The following is a 25,164-nucleotide window of genomic DNA, read 5'->3' on the forward strand; positions in this document are numbered from 1 at the left end:
CAGTATTTCCAAAACCAATTTTTTTTTATCGATAGTTCTATAACTGGTAATATATTTTTTATATAGTTTATCTGTTTTAGTCTTTCTTAATTTGTAAATTTAAAATATTGTTTGAAATGCTCTGTACTACGTAAAATTATACTTACATGTATGTATATTTAACTGTATTTGTAACTAATATGTAAAAGGTACTAAGTGCCGTCTATTTCAATAAAATAAAATTATCTGTTTCATTTTTCTATGGGTGGATGCTTTCTGCAGAACTGCGTTTAATTCCTCTTTCTTCTCTAAATCATATGGTGTCCATGCGGCTCGACTATGGAATCATCTCCCATCCAATATAAAATATGTCACTACAGTATCTTTATTTAAATCACGTCTAAAGAAATATCTTTTTTTTCTTCCTAAATTCATCCTCCTTTTGTTTTTTTCTTTTTATTCCTTTTTACCATTGAGTCCTAGTATTGATTTAAGGTGATTTGTATACAATTCCTTAATGCGCAACTAAGAAGGAGTCAACAATTTCATTTATCTAGGTTCTCTCATCAGCGATGGTGTTGGGTGTGTAAGTGAAATACGGCGACGTATTGGTATTGTAGGATTAAGCGTAGAGGAGCGAGTTCAGTGTAGTTGAGCGTGTTCGTTGCAGTTGAGCGGAATCAGTGAAACTAGGGGAGATTTGAGAAGATGAACGTAATCGGCGTAGTTGTGTGAGATTCGCGTTTTGCATGTTGTCTTCTGTCGTCCAACTAGATACTTCGTAGATGCGGCGTAGAGTTCGGTGTTTCCAAACGCGTTGTTTAAAGAAGGCTTCTGCACCGTTGAGTTTAGGGTCCCGTTGGATACCATCATGGTATCCCTGCGGGGGACGTCGGGGTCACCACTGTAGGAATATGTTGTTGAGGTGTGGTAATTATGTCCCAGTTGGTGGTGGACGGAAGAGACGTTGTTGTAGTTTTGATGCGTGTATTTATTGCATGTTGAATAAATAACACTTTGTTGAGGAGCGCGTGAGTAATGGAGATGATAGGTTGACGAGACTGCACTTGAACTACATGCTGGAACTGTGTGATGTCGTCGAGCTGGTCTGACGTTAACTGAACTGACTGACTGATGTTGGCTGCGTCCTGTGGTCTCTTTATAGACCATCTTCCTTTGTAGTTCATTTCTTCATAGTAGGGATGATTTGAATGTACTGTAGGGCGACGATCCCGTCTTTATGTGCCATATTGCTAGAGTTGTAATTTAAGTTGTACTGGATTCAATAAAAAATGATGACATTGCATCGTCAGTCATTAGTCTACTTCAGGTGAACTAATTTAATACGTGTGTGTCATTGACTATGGACTATGGACCCTACAGTATTGCCAAAAGTGCTATGAGTCGGCTGGTGAAGATTTGGAAGAATTGTAGCGTAACCATCAACACTGAAAAGAGACTGGTGAAGGCCTTGATTTTCTCAGTGTTCAAGTGTTCATGTCCGGTGGAGAGTGCTGGACTCTGAAGTAATCTGAAAAGAAAAAATTGAAGCTTTCGAAATGTGGTGTTAGCAGCGAATGCTGCGGATTCCGTGGACGGCCAGACATACGAATGCATCCATACTCCAGGAACTGAACATAGAAAAAATAAATTTTTTTTTTTTTAAAGAAATATTTGCGTTCTTATGATTTACCCAAATATTTAATTTTGAGGGCCATTTTCAACGAGTTGTAAATAACTCACTATTAGAAAATGGAATCATGTTGGGGTAGAGGGGGATTCGAACCACGGACCTTCGGTCCGTGAGTCCGAGACTCTAGTCACAGGACCACAACCCGATCTATGTGCGAGAAAAGAATCTTGCAGCTCTTTAGACATATTTCCAGGAAGAACTCTGATAGTTTGGAGAAAACTATTCTCCCGGGAGGTGTCGAGGGGGCAAAGTCACGTGGACGTCAACCGACAAGATGGAGCGACATAGTTACTGAATTACCACTGACGAATGCCTTTAGAAGAGCACAAGACCGTTGCAGATGGAGGGAGACTGTCCACAGACTGGCCATGCCTGGAGTCAGGCGTAATAACCATCCTCAGATAAGAGACACGGATTGAAGAGAGAGAGAGAGTATACAATTATTTTTATTCCTGTTTTTGTCTCCTTTTTTGGTAGAAACGCTCTGAAACTAAAATGATATAAATTACAGTGGTATTTTATTGGTCGGTTGGAAGAAATTGCCATTTGGTAATAAGTCTGCCAACCTACAACTTAAGTCATGAAAAAAGTTGTTTGTTCTAACTTGTGGTGCTAAATTAGGTTTTCAGTGGTTTTCTATCTTTTAATATTGAGAACAATTTTATGTGACGTTTGCCTTGACTAATCCAACAGTTCAGTACAATACACAGTAATTACTTGAATACTAGTAAAGGAAGCCATCATACAATATATAAATATGTTTCGACAAAATATGATTATCAAATAAGTGCACTAACTCAGAATTATTATAAATTTATACACAAAATATTTTTTTGCGTAAAGGCGCAATTGTATTCAATTTCAACGTACAGAACTTCATTAATTTGCATTTCATCTTCAGGGCTATGCTATAATCAGTTAAGCTTTGGAGCTTTTAGTTCAAGTGGGTATAAAGTATAAAGCGTAAAGCTCCTTACTTGAGACAATATTCCCTGAAAGCTCAGGTGGAGAGCTAACGGCGACATTTCGTCGATTATTCAACCCTTTAAGAGCTGCACTCGTTTGCTGCTTGTTTTTATTTTATCTGGATTTGATGGTATTTACAACTGTACTTACTTACAAGCAAGATACAGTAATATTCTGTATCCCGAAACAATTTTACAATGAATCAAATAAAGTTTAAATTTGAACACAATGTTTTGTTTTTTCGAGTTTAATATCAATAGTTTTCCTTTGAATTCGTTTTCCGGAATTTTGTGCAAGATTTGATTCATCGAATATCAAGTAGTATAATACACAAATTGGGTAAAATCTATTATCAAATTAGGAGAAAAAAAAAAGGAACACGTTCTATTTTTAACAAAAAACCTCTCGCCTGTGATAATATTAACTGTCAACTTCAACTATGAACGAATATTATTGTTGTTGCTTCTGTCGCTTTATTTATTGTTGTTATTATTTTGAGGGCTATTTTTAACGAGTTGTAAATAACTCACTATTACAAAATGAGAATCAAGTTGAGGTAGAGTGGAATTCGAACCACGGACCTTTGAGCCGTGAGTCCGAAACACTAGCCACGGGATCACAACTCAATTCAACTAAAAAATCGTTAAAAGTGTTTTCAAATGTAAAACTGTTAATTATCTGTCATGTTATAACAATTACAGTACCCGGCATTATATATCGTACGTCGACATTTAGAAAGAGACCTTCGGCTATATTCGGCTTTGTTGAGCTTCGTCTTTCTCACACACGTGTCACGTGTAATGTCCGTCAGTATTTGTTATTTAAGCACGGTCAGGTCATTTTTAAATATATTATTTTTTGGTGAAATAGTTTGTTTGCGGCATTTATAATAACTTATTTTAAAATAAGACAACCTTTATACGCTTAGTCACGCGAAATTGTTTATTACGTTCATAAATATTTTGTTATAAAAGCCAACCTATATTTTTTGGTACCGTTTTCGTATTTATTAGTTATGCTTATTTTGATGTAGGTATAATAATTTCATACATTCATGTGTAATTGTATAATTTAATTAAATAAAAACAATGAAAACAAATCGACATTTGCATTACAAATTAGTTTAAATAAAATTATTTTTAGTTTCAATAATTAAATAACTGTAAGCATTTTTGTAGCTGACGACTCATGAGTCATGACAAAGACCTGTGTAAGGCACATGTGCTCATGTTTTTTTTTATAAACTAAAAGTTTCTTATATACCAATAATAAAAAATACATATCCAGAAGGGGTATTTAAAAAAATATATTAAAAGTATAAAAAATTTAACAGCCCTGCTCTGACTAGTACCGTTATCGTGCGACAGAGACGACGCTCTACAATGTCAAGTTAGCCGAAATGGTTGACAGTCTCTTTTTAAGTGCCGACAAACGATATATAATGCCGGATACCATACGTATTACGCATGCTTACAATCTTAGAAACCGTCCCGTATCCAGCAAATAATATGACAAGATTTGGCATAGTAATTATTATACAAGAACCTGAACAAGATTTTGCACAAAATGAACCATTTTTGTAAAACAAGCTTAAGTTTCACGAAATGACCGACGTACATACACGATTTTTTCCCATTTTTAAGAATATCGAGTAGACTTTTTCGGGATTTTCACCCGGGAGAAGCCATCAAGTCGAAAACACTCCGGAGTTTTGGTTTCTTTTTACGTCTCGAACATTCATTTTGCCAGAACCCACCTCCCAATTTAGTCTCCACAAATTAAATATAAATACATTCCCAACAAGCCACAAAAAGTGGCTTGGTAGAATTTTAGTTATTGTAAAAAAAATATAATGCTAAAAGTGTAAAAAATTATATTAATGTAAATAAAAAAAAAACTTTAAAAAATTAAATAGAAATACTCCTAACTTGAGTGGGTTGTAATATTCATTTTGTAATAAATTCTGTCTTCAACATTGCTAAAGTCAGAGACGCAACCGATATTTTATTTATAATTACATAATTATTTAATGAATATTGGTTATGACGACAGGAGTTAATGGGTTATAAAGGGGGTGCGAGGAAACCTATGGGGATTCCTCCCGATATGAAGTAGTTAAGTTGATCATCCCTCTGACAACCTTTTCAGTAGCATCAGCCGTACTTTATAAATTGATTGTGATATTTATGACTTTTTGCAGCAAATTAAATCAAAATGAGTTTTAATGTTAAAAATTTATCTTTTAAAACAGTACTTAATCATGGTTCTTTAAATTGTAAGATGAAGAAAATATACATTAGTTAAACCAAAATATTAGAGAACATATTAAGCATTTTACAGCATGGCAGATGTTATTGTGGTTTGTTTAAACATCTGGGATCCAAATTACTCTCTAGAAAAAAATATAATATCTTTTAGCAAAACTCTTCAGACCGTTCTATGCATGTGGAGCCAAATGCTAGGTGATGACCTAAAGAGATGAAAATATTGTATTAGCATATGAAAAAAATATATTAAGGAAGATATTTGGTGCTGTCAACTGAAATGGAGTGTGGAGGAGACGGTTAAATCACAAATTCAAGGCACTGTATGGGGAGTCCAACATTGTATAATTTCAAAAATAGGAAGGTTACAATAGTTGGGCCATATGCACAGAATGAATGAAAATCCTACCCCCATTAAGATTATCTGAAGGAAGGCACACGAAGCAGAGGCGGACCAGGATTGAGATGGCTGGATGATGTGGGAAGTAACATGAGAGCAATTGGCATGATGCACTGGAGAAGAGCCGCAGGGAGGAATAGAGACATATTTTGGGAGAGACTGCAGCCCACAACGGGCTGTAGCGCCACTAATTATAAAAGTTACAGTAAAGAAATTTTATTTTTATGAGTTTCATATTCCTGTTTTTTATCCATCCATATCTCTTCATTCTTTACAAATTCAAATACACCATCAGCGCCGGTCAACTGTGGAATCATATCCTATTCACTGTTGAAGACTTCCCACAAAATATCTGTTTAAATTATGTCTGAAGAACATTTTGAAGACTTTTGAACACGGATAAAATTTTTTGATTCATTTTATGTTGTTGATTTACATACATGAAAACACAATAAATTATCGTATTTTTTGGTTTGAAGATATTTATACAAAACGTTAAATAAATTACAGCGTTCTTTATTTCTTTCTCTAAAATCATTCATCATGGTCTTTAAAAATATTGATTTTAATTACTAAAAAATATATGTTCTTAATATTTAATACGTTGACCTTGTCTTCGAACATTTTAATAAATCCACCTAATATTCTAAATGCGAAAGTGTGTTTGTTTGTTTGTTTGTTTTTCCTTCACGTCTCAACGGGGGGACCGATTGACATATTTTTTGCTCAGGGATAACCGCAGAGATGAAAAGTAAAATAGGGTACTTATTTTTTATCCCGCATTAAAAAAAACATATATCAGAACTAGCAACGTAATTTGAATATGAGTAGGCGGTTAGGTGGGATGTCAAACAGAATCAATTTTAAATGAATTCTTTAAATGTCTCTAATTGATTTGATTTATCTTTGGTTAGTTTGGTTTGGCTTTTCGTTTTGGTTTTGTTGTAAGATTATGGGAGGACCGGAAATCGAAACAAGCTACTTTTTTCTCTAAAAAAATATTATTCCTTCGGAAAAAATCTTATTTATAAAGACGAAATTAATTAATAACTTAACTAACTTCTCCCTTATACCATGCGAACGAGGCCGCGGGCAAAAGTTAGTATCATTATAAAACCACTTACCGGCTTTTCTATGCCTACTTTATACTCCGCTCTTCCTCCCCTCCTCTTTTTTAAAGTATTACTTCTCTAAGACGATTTTTTTTGTTATAATCAGTGAACGTAGGTGTTAGCATTTAGTAGTGTGCGTCCTATCAGCAAGTGGGTTTTATATTTTTGTGGATCTACTAAGGGAAAAATGTGATGTAGGATTTGCATATTAGTGTAATTAGTGTACTGATGAAGAGACGGGTACGTTTCGAAACTGATAGCCGAAGAAAAGTTAGTAAGTGGTTATCTACAAATATTTATTAACATAATATTTTTTATGTTTTTTTTAAGTTCTTATGCCTCATTACGTTTTGCAAAGTACTGTAAAGTTATCAGCATCCAAATGACCGTGGAAACAAAAAGTTTATTATATTTTTCAAGATCATTGTCCTTCGTTTTCAGAAATATTATCACTTTGTCTATTTATGAAAGAAATTGAGAAAACGTGCTTTGAAAGCTCTACATTGTCGTTATAATATCCAGACTGTCTGGACAGAATTTCAAATGTTTTGCTCTTACTTTTTTCCTTTACTTTGATCATCATCATCGTTTCCTAATCCGCACCCATTAGTGCATAGGGCACTGCATTTGTGCTCCTATTTTAGATCCAAATTTTGCATTACCATAATTTGGCACAATGGCTTATTAAATAAAACCGTATTCTTCATCATTTCCTTTCCACACTTAATAGGGCACCGAATTGATGCACTAATTGCAGCATATTTTGATTATTTATGTTTCATGAAGATAAGATGATCAGTCTTACGCTCCAGGTACCAGTCCAGGGACTATGAAATATTCTAGTGTAAGAACAGTGTTTTAAAAAAACATTTCACATTATTTCATTCTAATTTTTAAAAAAAATTAAAGACAAGTATTTGCTTTCTTATAGTTTACCTAAATATTTTCATTTTTGTTGCCATTTTTAACGATTCGTAAATAACTCACTATTAGAAAATGGAAATCAAGTTAGGGTAAAGTGGGGTTCGAACCTCGGATCTCTGACCCGTGAGCTCGCAACACTAGCCACGGGATCACAACTTGATTCACCCAAAAAAATACCTGTAATATATTGTTGACATGTATTTAATAATTCAACTTTTATTTTGTATTTTGTATATTGATGTGTGTCATAATGATGAACAATTTTAAAATTTAAAATTTAAAAGCTTCTCCGCATGAATATATGCGGAGAAGCTTTTAAAACAGGCAAAAGCCGAAACATTCTACACGGTCCTTACATATTTTAAACGTTTTAACTTAATAAAAATTTTCATTGGAGTAAATTAAAAAGAACATTGTTTTTTGAAGTAAACAAATAAATAAATATCCGTTTGACGTAAATATAAACCTTGTTTCTTTTTTCAGGATTTTCGGCTTAGAGTAGCCATCTCGAAAACATTCGTCCAGGGCTCTGGTTGATGTGAAGATTACTCCGCTTTGCTGTGTAGTAGTTGGCTTGAGTTCGGTTCCTGGCAGAGTGGAAGTGAAATTTTGGTTCTTTAGGTTGTTTAATCTGCAAAATTTCTTTGTTCCCGGACAGGCGTAGGAATAATCACCTTAGGTTCATGTAACGAATTATCGACATACGTGGCATATAACTTACAAACGCAGTGCCCTATGCACCACTTGGTGCGAAAAGGGGACTGATTATGATAATGTTTATTTTTAAATTTTAAAATTCTGTCAATATTCATGGCATGATATTCAATGTCTTACTTGTTTAGAAAAAAAGTTGTTGAGGATATCTAAATGATCTAGAATTCCAACCGTTAATGCGATCTGAATCAAGACATGTTGCTATCCAGTTCTTATTGCTAAATTATTCAGAGAACATATTTAAGAACATGAAAAGGTCCATTTTTAAATAATGCTTTTTACAAAAATGGCGCTTTGAAATTTTTCCAAAATATGAATTAAACAACCCTTCTGACAAAATAGTTGAAAGAAAATCTCACTGTGTTTTTGTTATAATTTTTTATGTTTTGTCCATTATCTTTAATTATGACTTATTGTCATACTGTTTAACAAAATACTCAATGGCTTATTTGATATCCTGACTATTCTCCAATAAATATCCCTTCATGTTCATTCACGTAGACTCAGAAATAATGAAATTTGTTCCTCGGTCATCTTAAGACTAATTATGGTTTCTATGCACCTCTACCGAGAATGATAAGATTTGTAAATGAAAATCAAGATCTAAATTATTTTGATTTTAAATTGAGTTTTTTTACAAATATACTAAAGAAATATTCCCAATAAATAGACTGTATATTTGAAGAATTAACCTGGATTCCATAATGCCTGTCTAATGTATGAGCTTGTCTCTGCTTTTCTTCGTTGTATTGCTTCTATTATTTGTTACTGTATTATTATTGTTTTTCGTTGAATGATTTGTTTAAATTGGACATTGTCCGTAAATTTGTTGAATAAAATAAAATATCAAAAAAACATCTGATATTTACGAATTTGATTTTTGTTTACCTGCGCCTTGCTTCCCGTGATGCCGATGGGCTCCAGCGTGAAGACCACGATCCATGGCATGTTGATGCTGAGAGCGAAGGCCCAGATGAGCGCCACCACCAGGCGGCACGAGCGGCTGCTCATGGGGCCAGCCATAGGGGCACTGATGGCCTTGCAGCGCTCCAGGCTGATGGCCATCAACGTGTTGACGGAAGCCGACACGGAAACACCCTGGAGGTAGGAAACCATCTTGCAGATTGCTCCTCCTAGCACCCATGCTGGAAATAAAGAAACGTATGTTACAATACATTCTTTTTTTGGTTTCAACGTTGATAGTTTGACTACATTTGCAAAGAAATTTACCAGAAAACATTTATCCTTTTCTTAGTGCTAAAAACATCCACACGTTACGGTGCTGTGTGGTCAACACACATTCCAAAAATAATAGATATTAATTTAGAAAAATTGAATATTCAGGCAATTGCTTAAATTATTTACAGTTGAAATTAAAAATGATAATATTATAAATCTAATTGCTAAAAACATGAAAAAAACATTAGTTTATGCTCACATCGCGGTCCAAAGAGGCGCCCCCGATTATAATCAAAGAGCTACTGACTGGCGTACTAGAAACTTCTGTTCGCGCGTGTGTCGCATGAAATTGTGTCTCCCGCTCCCGAATATATCTTTATTATCGATAGAACGACGTGAAGAGTGTGTGATATAATTATATATCACTTAACTATTTTACTTCACACTCTGCAACACGCGGCACATATGCGACGACACACAAACAATAACCTTAACAAGGTTTTCTGTACACAATATATAAACACATAAAACCACCCCCAATGTATGTAAATGATGGGTGCATTTGTTTAAGCGTAGGGCACACATGTCTGGCCTTAACCGTAAACAAAATGTAAATTAATTCTGAAATGTTGTTGGGATTCCCTTTGATAAAGCACTTTATTTGAACTGTCATATCACAGAATATATATTACACTGAGCTGAGACATTCCGTTTAAGAGGGTAGACGCAAGGCACATGCCTTTGTACACTGAATTTGAGAAATCTGCACGCAATTTTAAGAAAAGTAAAAAAAAATGTTAATATGTTATCAAATACATTGTGATTGATATCAGAGTCGTGTTTTGACTCCGTGGTAATGTTGGGAACTTAAGATTAGAGGCGCGAGGTTCAATCTCCGCTCTACCACAACTGAACGGATTACAAACTCGTCGACCTCTTGTAGGGTATTATATTATGATTTAATAGACTGCAATTAATCGCATTCTATAAAACCTTAGAACATTATTTTTAAATAATGAAGCAAAATTATTCCTTTTGGAATCAAACAATGTATGCGAAGGTTTTCACGTCACTGCTATTAATGTGTTCCTTTTTTAGGTGATACCGTGTGTATTGGATTTGTCTCGACATTTCGGCAACTATCTTCATGGTAAACTGTGTGTTTTGTAGAAAAAAAAATGTGTTTATGTACTAGCAATTTGTACCGTGTCGCAGTCGGCAGTAAGCTCATTTCTATTTGTTTTTGTAGTATGTAGTTTTGGGAGCCATGTTGAGTTTAATTTAAGCCCGTCGTCTTTGTTTATAATATTTGGGTGTCTGTGTATTTTAATTGTCTCTTTTATTATTCGTGCACTGTCATTACCTGGTTTATGTAAAAAAGTTGGTTCGAAGGCGAAAAAATATCCGGTGTCTATAAAGTGTGCCACTATTGCGGATTCGTCAGGGTGCCCAAGTTAACACGCTCTTTTGTGTTTGTCAATCATTTTAATTGCTCTCTACTGATTGTATTTATTTTTTTATCCGTGAGTTCCGGAGGGGAGTACCAGGAAAACCCTAGCCAAAATGCTTTAAATGCGATTTAAAACAATTCAACGAGTTTTAAATAACTCTTTTACGCGAGCTTACGGATCAGAAGTCCGAGGTTTGAACCTCTCCTTATCACAACTTGATTCCTATTTTCTACTATTAGGTTATATACAACTAATTGAAAATGGTCCGAAAATTGAAATATTTATGTAAATCGTAACAAAGTTTGAACGGATATATATTTTTTTAAATTGAAAAAAACATCCGTTTATTTTCGTGAAGTGAAATAGCTTGGGATTGAAAGAATTGACAAAAAACATTTCTATTTTGTTTTCGTAAAACTAATTCCTATAAAAAAACTTTAATCCATTTGTGGATTAGCAACAGACGAAGAAAATAAAGTCTCCACCCTTAAATAATAAATTCATGTTGTCAAATGATGTTGTGTTGTCTAAACTTTAGTGTCGTTGACCTCATGCACAAATGTTTCTTACACGACTTTGATTATTTATTATAAAACCAACCTCTGCATTTTTGCAAGTTATTTAAATGCATGTAAAACACTCGAGAGATAACTTAAGCGAATAGAAAAATATTTTAAGGGAAATGTCGAAAAAATAGGGATTATGTATTTTTTGTAGTAGTTCTTTGTGTCGTCTTCTTTTCTTGGTAGGTTTATTCACCTGATTATTGGGTTGTTTTTGCATTAAATTACATTACATTTTACATATTATAGCCATGGAAAAATAATGGTTTGTAAGGCTGTGCCTATGTTAAGCCATAATAATTTACATGGCGTAGTGAACTGCTTTCGCAGAAAGAATGAATACAGACTTAGCAGAAGTTTTGTTAAAAGGTTGCGTGTATTAAATAAAAGATTCACCAAGATATTTTGTGGAGTTTTATTTACTAAATTTATAAATCAATTTACTACGACAATAATAAAAGAGAGACGTAGACAATGCTAAATAAAATCTAGCCGTGTTAAATGAACGCGAATTGAATTTACGATGAATGTCGTTAGCTGTGTCGTGTCGGTCGACCGGTACCAGTGCTGATCGGAGAGTATGTGGTCTGATGCTATAACTAATTTGTTTCGTGTGGGAGGAAACGAGAGCGAAATATAGTTTTGATTGCGTTAGAATGAAATGAATATATGGCGAACGAACGAACTTACGAAACAAAATAGTCATCGCATTCGCCTACCGTGCAAGAGGTCTCGGGTTCGATTCCCGACATGGTTGATATGAAATATTATTTAAAAACGTGTTTTTAAACTAGTATATTTTAAAGTCCCTAGACTGGTACCTGAAGCGTAAGACTGATCGCTTTACCTTTATGTAACAAAAATGATCAAGATACGCTGTGATTGGTGCACCAATACAGTGCCCTATGCACCATTAGGTGGGGAAAGGGAATGATGATGATGAAATATGTAAAGTGGCCACATACACCAGGCAATAACAGGTCATAGGCCGCGTAAATGCCTAGACATCCATAATCTATTCTCAATAATGTTTTACCAATATGTAGCAACAAATTTAGATTAATTTAATAAATCATATTAATATGTAAGTTTAGTGTAAACATGTTTACAATACACTAGAATATTATGTCTACAACTCAAGCCGTGGATGTAGTTTACAAAATCAGATAAATTGTTACTATAAAAATTGATCACATGCTTTATCAGCATTATTTTTTATCTTTTCAATTGAACAAATTCTTCCAAAACCCCATCAATATTCCAGAACCTTCCAAAGCCTGTTTGCTCCATGATAAAGTTTTTTGACAGATAGCGCATAGCAACTCCAAAGCTTTATCTTCTCTTAAATACATACCTATAACTTTCCCCTGAACAAATTACGATTTTACAAAAAGAAAAACCTTTTCGCTTTTTAAAAAAGAAAATAATTAAATGGTATGCGGAGCACATCATATTAATTTATTAATATAAACGGCACGCTGTGCATTTAACCTAGCCATAGATAAATAGTATATAGATATAATCATTTTAAATATAAAGGAAACAAAAAAAGATTTTCATGCAAACACACCAGTTTCATACAATAAGCACAGATGTGTAATTTTTTTTTATTAAAAACAAAACAACAGCCGTTACTACAAAAAATACAAAATTTATAAATAAATAAAAGTTATAGGCCTATCATAGTTTTCTGTATATTACTCAATACAATGCCAAAACAAAAAAAAAACAGTCTTGGATTGGGCCAATCTGTATCGTTCCACTTGAAAAATAAATAAATATACAAGCATGCAACAGTCGGCCGTCGCCGATTCTTACATGTTATAAAATTTGGCCCTTCAGGACTCAGGTAATCGGCCCTCCAGGCCTCGATTAATCATTAAAATTTCGTCGTAATTGAATTTGAAAAAATAGTAATTTAGAGGTAAGTGTTTTTGTGATAATATTGAAAAAACATATTCTCTCGACTCGTTAAAAAAAATACAGATAAATATTATTTTGATAATAGTTAAAAAAAAAATTTTTTCATAGTTGATATTTATACTGATTTTTATGTTTTTATTAACTGCAATGTTTAATTGTACCAGGACTGGTAAGACTGATCACCTTAATTCATGAAACAATTGATTAAATACAACTATATTTGGTTTACCAGTACGGTGTTCTATGCACTATCGAATATGGAAAGAGGTATTATGTTGATGACGTAATTGTTTAAAATAGTTGTAAGATCACATATCAGGTAACCAAGGTTACAATGTTTTGAAATTCACCAAGAACGTTTGTACGACGTTTAACCCAATTCGACCGTTATGACGCTCGGTTAATGTGCTTCGTTTACTTCACTCGACCGTAATTAGCCTCAACGATCGGTGATTATGGGCGACAGTGATTCAGGCTGGATGTTAAATTTCAGGGATATTATATTAAATCTTCCCGCATCATTCAAAACCGCCCCCATCATAAAGGATATAAACTCCACGCAAGATGCAACGAAAACGCTTCCAAAGCCGCCATTTTAGAAGAACCTGGGTAAAAAAGGAAATATTATTATAAAACGTACGTTAAATAACAGTACTGAAAGCTTTTTTTTAAAACGGGTTCTCCTAAAATGGCGAATCCTTGCAACGCGTCTATATACAAAACTAGAATCGTTAAGCGGAACATAGACTTAAAACAATCAAGAAGAGAACCCGCCGCGCCTTCTTAAAAATGTTTATTCTAAGATGGATATTTCATCATCATCATCGTTCCCTTTCCACACCTAATGGTGCATAGGGCACTTATTGGTACACCAATCGCTGCCTAGCTTAATCATTTTAGTTATATGAAGGTAAGATGATCAGTCTTACGCTTTAGGTACCAGTCCAGGGACTATGAAATATTCTATTGTGAAAACACCCTTTTAAATAAATGGTTCACATCAACCATGTTGGGAATCGAACTCGAGACCTTTTGCAAGGCAGGCTAACGCGCTGACCATTACACTACGAGGCCGACAAGGCCGAGGTGGATATTTAATCCATAATTCATGTATAATTAATATTTTCGATATAAAAACGAAACAGTTAATAAATCTTGTTAACAAACAATAAGGTGCAAATGAGTGTGAAACCAAAGATAGTTAATCGTCTGAAAATTCACTGTTTGTGGTTATCTAAATATCATTTGATTAAATTCAATATATCATGAAGTCTCCGGTGTACCAACATTACTTGAAGATGAAACTATTTAATACTTGCGCTCTCCCTGTACTGTCAGGCTGTGAAACTTTTGTGTTCATGAAATAAAAATACACAAATTATCAGTGAACAGCTATGGAAAGGAGAAACTAAAAAATGAAAAGTTGAATAACAAACCTAAAAGTGTTTCAATTAAAAAAAGATTGCTTAGATAATTTTGAAAGTGAAAGTAATTAATATTATTTATTTAGATAGTGTATAATAATGTGTTTTATGTTTTTACTATTACGTAATCTTGCTTTTATGGATTGTAATAACTGATATTACCACAATCTGTCACAAAAAGAATTCCCTTTATGTACCGTCCCTAATGATTTTTTTTATTACTCCTGGTAGTATAATATCTTGTTCATGTATTAAATGTTTTATAAATAATATTTTTTTTTTTTAACGCTAGGTATTTATTTAAGAGACATAAAAATTAACACGTGGATAAGAGCGCGATCAAAGGTCAGTGACGTGGTCCATCGGGTTGCCAATCATAAATGGAGCTGGGTTGATCATATGACCAGAACCACAGACTGTAGACAGACTAAAAATTCTTGAAATGACGACCCATAACACGCAGACAAAGTGTCGGTTGGCCTCAGACAAGGTGGTCTGATGACATAAAATGGGTTGCAGGAAGTGCACGGGTGCAGTTGGCTCAGGATAGGGAGATGTGGAAACTTATGGGGAGGCCTATTTTCACCATTACACAAAAGACGGCTGATGATGATGATAATGGTTGTTTAAAACCTTCCAATGAATTACCGGAAATGATTACCTAATCTAGTCAATGCATTTATAGGCTTAGAAAGAAACAAGAAAAAAAACATTCCACGTCCGCTCCCCAGTGGTAGCATATTATGGTGTTTTCTCTCCTGACAGCTCTTCTGCATCCTTTTATGCCAGGTTCGCATCCTGAAGTTATTCATACATGATTTATAACGTTAATTCTTAAAATATTAAGAACTTACATAAACTTTAAGTAACATTACAATTTATCTGGAACATAATTTTTTAAATTGATTTAAAATAATATATATTACGGCTTTTGATTTCTTTTATTTCTTCAGGTAGCTTATTCGGTTTTTAACCATTGTACATTGAGTTAAGAAACTCATTTGGTAATCAATTTTTTTTCGTTTTTTTTAATTTTTGTAGACAAGGACGAGATTCAACTCCCTGGGGACCTGTTAATATTAACATATTAACATCATAGATGAATAACATTTAAGATAAGTTAATATAGAAGTCTAGACATCTACTGAGCTTATGACCTGTTATTGTAACATTCACCAGTCTGCCCATATTTGAACAGCTTACACAGTGTGTAAAGTGACCACTTAAACCAGCCAATGAGGTCATAAGCCCTGTAAATCCCTAGACTTCTATATTCTCTAAAATGTTCTTCATCTCTTTTGTAGTATGTAATCATTTGGTATTTTACCTTTTAATATCTCTGGTTTTGTATGTATCGTTTTGTTAATTTTAATTATATTTTTTATAAATTTAATAAAAACTGCTACATTATTATATTTTATTTGTGATATTGCTGTGAGAAAGTCAATTTCTTATCGCATTCTTTCTACAATTAAATAAATATATATTTTTGTGTATTTAAGTATTAATTGGCTAGTTTGTTCTGTAAAAATAAAATGTTTTTATTATCCCCTTCATTACAAAAAAAAAGTTTCGATAAACAGTAATTTCTGTACCTCTGAGGCAAACGGAAGCCAATCCAGTCGTCAAATGTTCAACAATAGCCTAAAAAATCTTTGCTTTCTGTAACTTATTTCAAATAATTCAAAACATTAATTTGTGTGTTCAGTATTTTAACACATTAGTTCATTCATTATAAGAGTTTCATTTCTTCAAAATCAATGGACGTGATCATAAACTGGTTACGAAAATCTAAATGTCATTTCATCAAATTATGGATTTGCATCCGTCTGCTTCCGAGGTACAAATTTAATCATGGGTAAATTATAGTTTTACGGATGAGAATATTGGATTTTATATTTACCATATTTCTTAATCTTCCCATAAATAAATACAAATTTAAAAAAATAAAATGGTTCCATATTGGGATATTAACTGCCGACGCAGAATCAGCAGGAAACGTCCAGGATGTCTAGAACCAGGTGGTATCCGCAATATACAGCCCCGCCATCCGTATCGCTTCCGCTTGGTGGCAGTTATCACCAGAAATAACCACTTTGAATTATTTATTTTTTTAACCCTCACAAAAACAAACCACCGCACTTCCAAAATTATTTTTATACCTAGACACATATTTGAAACATAATATTTTTTCAACAATATTTTTTTTCATCTCTGTTGTAATATGTTAATAGTATTTTTTGTTTCGGACGCTAGTAAGATATCACGAATTGTATCCGTATAAAAGAATAGTAATTACCCAAGCTGCATTTGGAAAATGACGTTTGTAATCTCAATGTCATGTTCAAAAAGGCTATAAAAAAATGTATAGTGGAGCTAGGTAGAAGTAAAATAGATTGTCTCATTTGCCCAAACCCATATTGAATCAACTGTTCAACAAATGTATAACTTATGTTATGTTTTTGTGCTTTCATTGTGCGTATTATAATATAAATAATATAAATGTACATAAATTAATTATGTAATGTTTAAAACTGTCTGAAAATTTTGTTAATTATGACTGTTTATTAAATTCTCCAATGTAAAAATATAAATAAAAATAATAATTTATTGTTAAGTGTCCTCGGCACGGGTAATCCCAGTGAGGTCACATTCTTTTAATTATTTATCATAATTTATAATGGAAAAAAATATGAATAAAATATAAATATAAACGTTTATCAATTTAAAATCGGTAAAAATGTTCCTCGATTGTGATCTTTGCTTAAATTCCTAGAGTATGTCAAGTCTACAGTGTTAATGTTGGTGCAAAAAGATTATATTGTTCTCAGCCCTAAATGATGTTCCTTGACGAGCGGAAAATGTTTTTGAACTGTCATAACTGACAAATGTTTTCGACATTGAGCTTGTTCTAAGCCAGTTTTGAGTGAATATTGTTTTGGACAACCCTGTTTCCTAACTTCTAACAGGGTTGTTCAAAAAATTCAGGATTAAAATACTTTCATCTCTTACGTAAAATTTGGATAGGTACGAGTAATTTTGAGTTTGTCGGTTTATTAAATGAGCTTAATATTTTAAAAATTAATGCTATTATTTGGCCACAAGGCCCAATGTGATTGTGAATTATTATATTGCAGAATACCCAGACTTGAGGATAATAATATTTAATTATGAAATCAATATGAAATCAAGCACTGATTGGACGGATAATTATTTCACCTGGTAAGGATAGAAAAGAAAGGACATACGTTTGAAAAATGCCATAATAAGGCAATACAACTATCTGATTTCTCCAAAAACAGAATTGAGTTTGCCCAAAAGTTAGTAGACTTGGACATGGACAATATTTTACCCACTAGGAGATTACTTAGATCAACAATATTTTAGAAATTTTAGAATATCTTAAGAACTAATATAATAATTAAGTAGTTTAAGTTTTTAAATGCTATTGTTTTATTAGTATAGGACTACTTATTTATTTATTTATTTATTTTGTTCATTAACGCCCAAAAGGCATTTACAAAAAATAAAAATGAAATACATGCTAACATACTAAATAATAAACAGAATATACATAAAAAAAAGTGAAATTAGTTAAAAAGGATATGATAAAAAGTTTTACAAAGTAAAAAAAAAAAAAAACAACAATAACAAAGGTTTGCAAGAAAAAACCCTAAGCATATAAACATAAAATGCAAAGACATAAGCTTATGAAATAAATTCTGTAAATCAATCAAGTATAAGGTAATAAAAATATACAAGTAAGTATTTTTTTTTTAATTTATGAAATTGAATTGTCAATAATAGTTTGACGAGCCGCTACAAATAAACTTGATATTGTGGACTTATAAGATGGTAAAGAATTGGACAGAATGTCTGCAGCCGTTCCATAAGTGTTACCTAACCTATGCAGCTCGGTATCAATGAATTGTTTTGTTGGTTGGAAGAAGTACTGGAGCAATGAAACAATAAAGTACTCCTAGTGTTGACAGCAGGTACTCTAAAATTAATCAATTCAAGTATTTTGGGTGCGTCAAAAAGAGAGTTTACAATTTTATACAGTACAATGAGATCATTAATAGTTCTTCTTTCAGAAAGTGTTGTTAGGTTAAGCAGTGTTAATAGTTAAGCAAGTGTTGTTAGGTTAAGCAGTCATAATTCACATTTTGTATTGGAATGTTTAGTTTGTAGTTTATATATCGTAGAAATTTATGTTGAATGTTTTCTATATTATAAACATGAACATTATAGCAGGGTGACCATATTGATGAATTAAAATCTAAATATCTTATGCTCTACAAGATAAAAAATCTCCATCTTAGAACAGGCTGAGCCATGTTTGATAGAGACTATCATAAACAGAGAACACTCCGTTGTCATTTTAATTAGTTTTATATAGATTCCTTGTTGTTAAATATGTTTGCTAATTTGATACAATAAATTTACAAAATAAATAAATAAATATAAAGATTTTTTACCATTTATATTTTTACAATATTTGAGTTTATCCAAATGTTTGTAGACTGGATTTCAACCCCTTGGGGTAAATAAGATCAAAAAATTACAACAGGAATAGAGAATACCTTTAAGAAGGGAATATGTAGGTATATGCATTTACAGGGTTCATGACCTGTCATTAGCTGGTTGAGTGGTCACTTTACACACTGTGTAACATTCACTATTTTGCCAACGTTTGAACATACATATTTCTTAAATTTTTCCATTTGTTGATTTTAGTGAAGTTAAAGAGCTGAGACCTTTATTGTTGTGAAGAGATTCATCTGACTGAATTATTTCAAATTTTAGGCAACGCCTGAAAGCAATTTTCTAATTTTTAAACTTCTTCTTGGACCAGTTGGTTTTATTACAATATTTGAGTTTGTCTAAATGTTTGTAGACAAAATACTGGAGTTCGCCCCCTCGGAAGTCAACACCAAAATCAACAAATGGAAGAAATGTGGATGTTCAAACATAGGTGGAATGGTGAATGTTACACAGTATGTAAAGTGACAACATAAACGAGCCAATGACAGGTCATAAGCTCATTAAATGCCTAGACTTACCAATTCCCTTCTTTAAGTTGTTCTCCATCCATGTTGTAATTTGTTAATATTAATAAAAAATATTAATATTAACAAATTACTAAATTAAATATCTTTTATTAATATTTCTCAAGAACATATTTTTTAAAATTAAATTACCTATCGTTGGCTGATTTGAGTGTGTAAAGTGGCTTTTTCTATAATACTTTCTTAAAAAAAGTTTAAAGAAAGAACCACCATTACGATCGAGATCAGTTTTAAAAAAATATGGTTTTAAAAAATAATAAAACTTTGCGATCAATTAAAGCTTAAGCCCCATAAATGATAATTATTATATCATTAATATTTAAAGCATTAACTTTGTGGTCAAATATTTTACTAAATGTTATTAAATATATGCATATAACCACTAACCGACTTTTCTATGTCTACCGATTTCGAGACGTACCCGTCTCTTTGTCAGTATACTAATAAAACCAACATGCAAACCAACACGCAAAACCCACTACACACCTTCACCATAGTTGTTGCACATCAATAAAAAACCAACACGACATGCATTTTAAAAAGCACATGCACTGGTTAGGACAAAGTGCACTGATTAAATTATGAAAATATTCTTTGTTGTTTGAGAAATAGTTGAAAAAGGGTAGAAAGGATGGAGGGAGGGGGTGAGCTTAATAGGTTTGATAGGGTGACTATTACAGTGGAACATCGTATAAAGGACTATATTGAAAGTTGGTTTTATCATTTTTTTTTCGAGGGGTAGAGACCACTGTATGAGATTGCTTCGAGAATAAATGTATAACATCGCTGCTGTTTTCATTATTATCCATATACGTATATCGTATATGTGTATGTCATCACTGTCATACGTATTATTATATAACTTTTGATTCCATTTTCGACATGTATTATAAATTTTATTTTTCTATTACTATTTTGTATATTGTTTTGATTATTTTGCATATTTTTTTTGATTACCTGTGTATTGTTTTAATATGTACATAAATATTTTTGATTGTTGATTTATATATCGAAGAGTCCCGAATTAACACGGAATATAAAAAAAACATTTTATTGTGTCTATGTAAAATTGTGTATTTTGTGCATTAAATAAAATAAATAAATTATTGATCAAAGGAACATTATTTTCTATAGCTTTCCTTTATTATGTGTACGTCACCTAATCAATTCAAATCATGACCTTAATAAAAATACAGGAGTTTAAATCTTACATACACATAATAAAGCGTTAAAAGTAAATAATATGGAAATATTTCACATTAGGAAAGCTTTAAAAAATAATGTTACTTTGATCAATAATCAAATAAACTTTCAATATAGTCTTTTAAACGATGTTCCACTGTAATGGTCACCCTAAACTTATTAAGCTCACCCCCTTCTTCCACCCCCTTTACCTTTTTTCAACTATTTCTGAAACAACATATAATATTTTCATAATTTAATCAGTGCATGTGCTTATTAATATGCTTGTCGTGTTGGTTTTATATTTATGTGCAACAACTATGGTGAAGGTGTATAGTGGGTTTTGCATGTTGGTTTAATTGGTGTCCTGACGATTAGGTCTCGGAACCGGTAGACATAGAAAAGTCGGTAAGTGGTTTTATACAAATATTTAATAACATTTAGATAATTATTGTTGTTTTTGCTTCAAACCGTATTTCCAGATTGAAACATCTTTGTCCAGAGGTCATTTTTTCTAACTAGGTCGAGTTGCTGGTAGCACTCTCTTACCAACAATCCCCCGAGAGTGATCAATGCAAGAAATCAGAGTTAGGGATAATAAAGTTAGCCGGGAGAAGTGGAAGAACACGAAGAGATTATGGTAATGAGAAGAATGAATGAGAGACATTTATATTCTCGTTGGTTTGTGAAATAAAATAAAAGTGTTTTCCTTCTCGCGGTTCCTTTGCAGCCGACATGTTGGGATGGTAGGCCGGGCGTTTTCTGAAGGACAAAAATATCAATATAAAAAAAGGAAGAATTAAAACTTCATTGGCGTGCGTAATGGAGTTTAAAATAATTATTAAATTCACTACACGTGTGCAACCAACGAGAGGCGAAGGATTAATCAGACAAATACCATATACAACTTTCTAAAACAAGACAAGGACAATCAAGACTAATGAACCAGGGACTGAAATTATACAATAAACTACCAGACAAAACTAAACAAAAGACTCAGACAAACTTTTCAAAAGATGTAAAAAATATTATCTTGAACAACAGAGTATAAATGAAAAATGTATATATTATTTTATGTAATATGAATGTAATAATCCGTAAGGGTTTATAAATAAATTTTCAAATAAAAAAAATAAAAAAAACTAGATTCGATAGGTATCGCTCATATTGGTTAATTTGGTTGATTTTTTACCATATCAAGATGATAGCAAAACGACGTTTACCTGTATTAGAAAATGGAAAAATGGAAATTAAGTTAGTGTAGAGTAGGGTTTGAACCTCGGAACTCTGATCCGTGAGTCCGCAACACTACCCGCGGGACCACATTCAACTTTGACGCGCAATAAGAATTTGACGTGAATGTTTGACGCTACTTCAGCCTCGAATATAAAACAGTAGTTTTGTAATGTGCTGTTACACGTGATTTACGAGTAGAGGCCATCTGTTATATGAAGGCGACATCGCGTATTTGATGTTTCCTCTTTCTTGATGACAAACCTAAATAATAAACTCACTTATTTTGATTAATCTAACTGAATGGAAGAGAACAGAGATTCTCAAAATGTCATCATTATGTTTCAGTGTAATTAATGTATTTTGTACATTGATTTATTTACGGACTTATTCAGTACATTTATTTTTTTTGTTTTTTAGTATTGAGGTACCTACTGTTTAATAAATAACAGCATTTATCGATATTATTCCTGGCCAATTACTTTTCTTTCATCCTTCCTTAATGGTACTTACCTAACACCACGATAGAAGAAACACAAAATTAGAAGATTTGGATTTGGATTTGGAACAAAACACACAACATTTTTGACAAAACATCACATTGCATAAAAGTTCTTGAATCGTCACGCGTCGTTCTATAGTTATCATAAATAGTTGCGTATATCATAGTGCATTTCATCATCCAGTGCCCGAAATTGAAGAAAATTCACATCGTATCAAAGGTAGGTGTCCGTTCCATGTTCCTATCCTTTATTCAAATACTCCCAACCTCTAACAAAACTGATTGAAATTCGTTTTTCCATTACAGTCCGCCTTTTTGTTAACACCTTCCATTAAATTGAAATACAACGTTAAAAAATTAGAGCTGCTTTTAAAAAAACCATCGTCATAACTTTAATGTTGTAACGCATCTAATAATTTTTGACAGGCATCAAATTGATTCATTAAAAAAAATGCATTAAATAGTTACTTTTTAAACTGTTGTATCGATTCTGTAGAATAGCCTCCGTGGTCTAGTCTACCTTCTATGTAGGCCGGATAAATCATATCGAATCGGTGCAACATCGTTTGCTAATAAAAGTAACATGGATTATTGGCCTCGAGAGGGGAGACTACACTTACGGAGAAATGGAGTCAATGTTAAAAATCTCAAGTCTACAAAAACGTAGAAATAACATTGACTCTATATTTTTGTTCAATTTACTGAATGGCTTGATTGTTGAACCATCGTTACTGGAACAAATAGCTTTTAATGTTTCCATCCACCGGTTGCGAAATAATAATGTGCTGTTCCTCGATCAACACAGCACAAACTATGGCTTGCATGCACCAATGTCCCGATTGTGTCGTATTGTAAACTCGAGACAAGATCTGGACTTTTTTGGCGTACATCTTTATAGATTCAAAAAATCACTAAGATAGACCGGATCTTGTCTTGAGGTAGTAATTTTTTTTTTGTCCTAGCTTTAATTATATTTAGTTGTATTTTATTTTGTTAGTGCCTGTATTTATGATAAAAAATGTATTTTTCATCGTTAAAATGGACTGCATAAGTCCGTCAAATAAATAAATTTCTATTTTTATGGAAAAGTTTAATTTCTTCAAGAATACTCGTACAATGTCAATATTTAAATATAAAATTCAAAGATAACTTATTATGGCATTAAAAAAAACTATCATTCTAGGCAAAGTTTAGGGCTTGGCCATAATGGTGAGTGACATTATACTTGCTCAGCGTATGTTTGAGTATTTCGCGGGCGGATGGAATAAAGTTCTGAGTGTGAAATATGATCAGAACCCTAGACAAGTGTTTTCAACGCGATAGCTACTCTTAGGTAAACATACTGAAAAAAGAAACCGAGAAGAGGAAGATTGTGTGGCAGTGGTTGGCACGTTCACCTTTCATGTTCGAGGTCCTAGATTTAATTCCCGGCAGGTTGGATGTGAAATTTTGAATTCAAATGTGGTTCTACACCGTAATGCATCATAGCTTCTGGACGGGTATCTGAAGCATAAGATTATTAATCTCACCTTCTATGTATCAAAAATGATCAAGAATCGCCGCTGTTGGAATAACAATTTAGTACCCTATGCACCACTGGGTGCGGATAGGAAAATGATGATGACATTTTGACGCGACTCAAACATGAAGAAAAACTGATTTTGGTAAAAACAGTGTCAGGTCACGAGACAATGCCTTTAGAGAAATGTGCTTCAACACTTTGAGTACCGGCCGAATACACATTTTTTTACGGCCGAATTTACCCGGTGCCCGGCCCATTTTTGTGAAATTTCATGCTTTGTGAAGGGTTTCTTAAACGTGTCATAATTAAAAAAATATAAGTTTAAATCAATTCTAACTTCTCATATTTATTTGAAACAATTTAATAAGTTATTTTTGTATAATAGTTTTGCCAACATTGGCCTTTATGGAGAGCCACATTGCAATGTTCGCACATATACCTACAGCGTCTCACTCCTTTTTTTGTGCTTTGTATCCTGGAGCCGTGTAAGCACGTGATTATAATAATATAATAATCACATGTTGTGTCCCGGTCCCGTGTTTTTACGTAGTTTACCGGCAGCGAAAAAGTACCAATAAAAGTCACTAGATGTCATAAAACGCACTTTTTTGAACAGCTGGTAAATCACGTGAAAACATGGGACCGGGACACAACGCTTGGTTATATAATCACGTGTTTACGCGGCTCCGGGATACAAAGTGTTAAAACTGCGTAGGGACCGAACCCTTATTTAATGCGGGAAAGTGAATTTCCTCATAAAGCAGCAGCAAGTGGTGTTTACGGGATATATCCATGGAAATGCGGGACATATCTGAGGGATTGCGAAGTGTTTGTATGGAGATATAGGATTTATGAATAAAGGGATGGGATTCATTTCCCGTAGGAAAGCAAGTAATTACCGCCATCTTTTGAAATGTCCACTTAAATATCCGAATTTAATATTTAAACAGGGAAAATTTATCAAGAAATAATCTCTAAATTGCTGTCGGAATAATAACATTGTCCTTAAACATTAGGATCATTATTTATTGAATAATAATAATAAATCTTTTTTTACCACAATA

At 32.9% G+C, this 25,164-nt stretch overlaps 1 protein-coding gene across 1 annotated transcript in view; it reads right to left on the bottom strand.

Moving 5' to 3' along the window:
• LOC148283409 (neuropeptide SIFamide receptor-like) overlaps positions 1-25,164 on the bottom strand; it is a 139,660-nt gene that overhangs the window by 16,977 nt on the left and 97,519 nt on the right. The window contains exon 2 of the mRNA XM_088223554.1: positions 8,941-9,197. Coding sequence (XP_088079680.1) covers positions 8,941-9,197 — 257 coding nt within the window. The remainder of the gene's footprint in view (positions 1-8,940; positions 9,198-25,164) is intronic.

This window comes from Micrasema longulum, unplaced genomic scaffold (genome assembly GCF_059751315.1).
Source record: "Micrasema longulum isolate JH-2025_06_02 unplaced genomic scaffold, ASM5975131v1 h1tg000242l, whole genome shotgun sequence".
NCBI lineage: Eukaryota > Metazoa > Arthropoda > Insecta > Trichoptera > Brachycentridae > Micrasema > Micrasema longulum.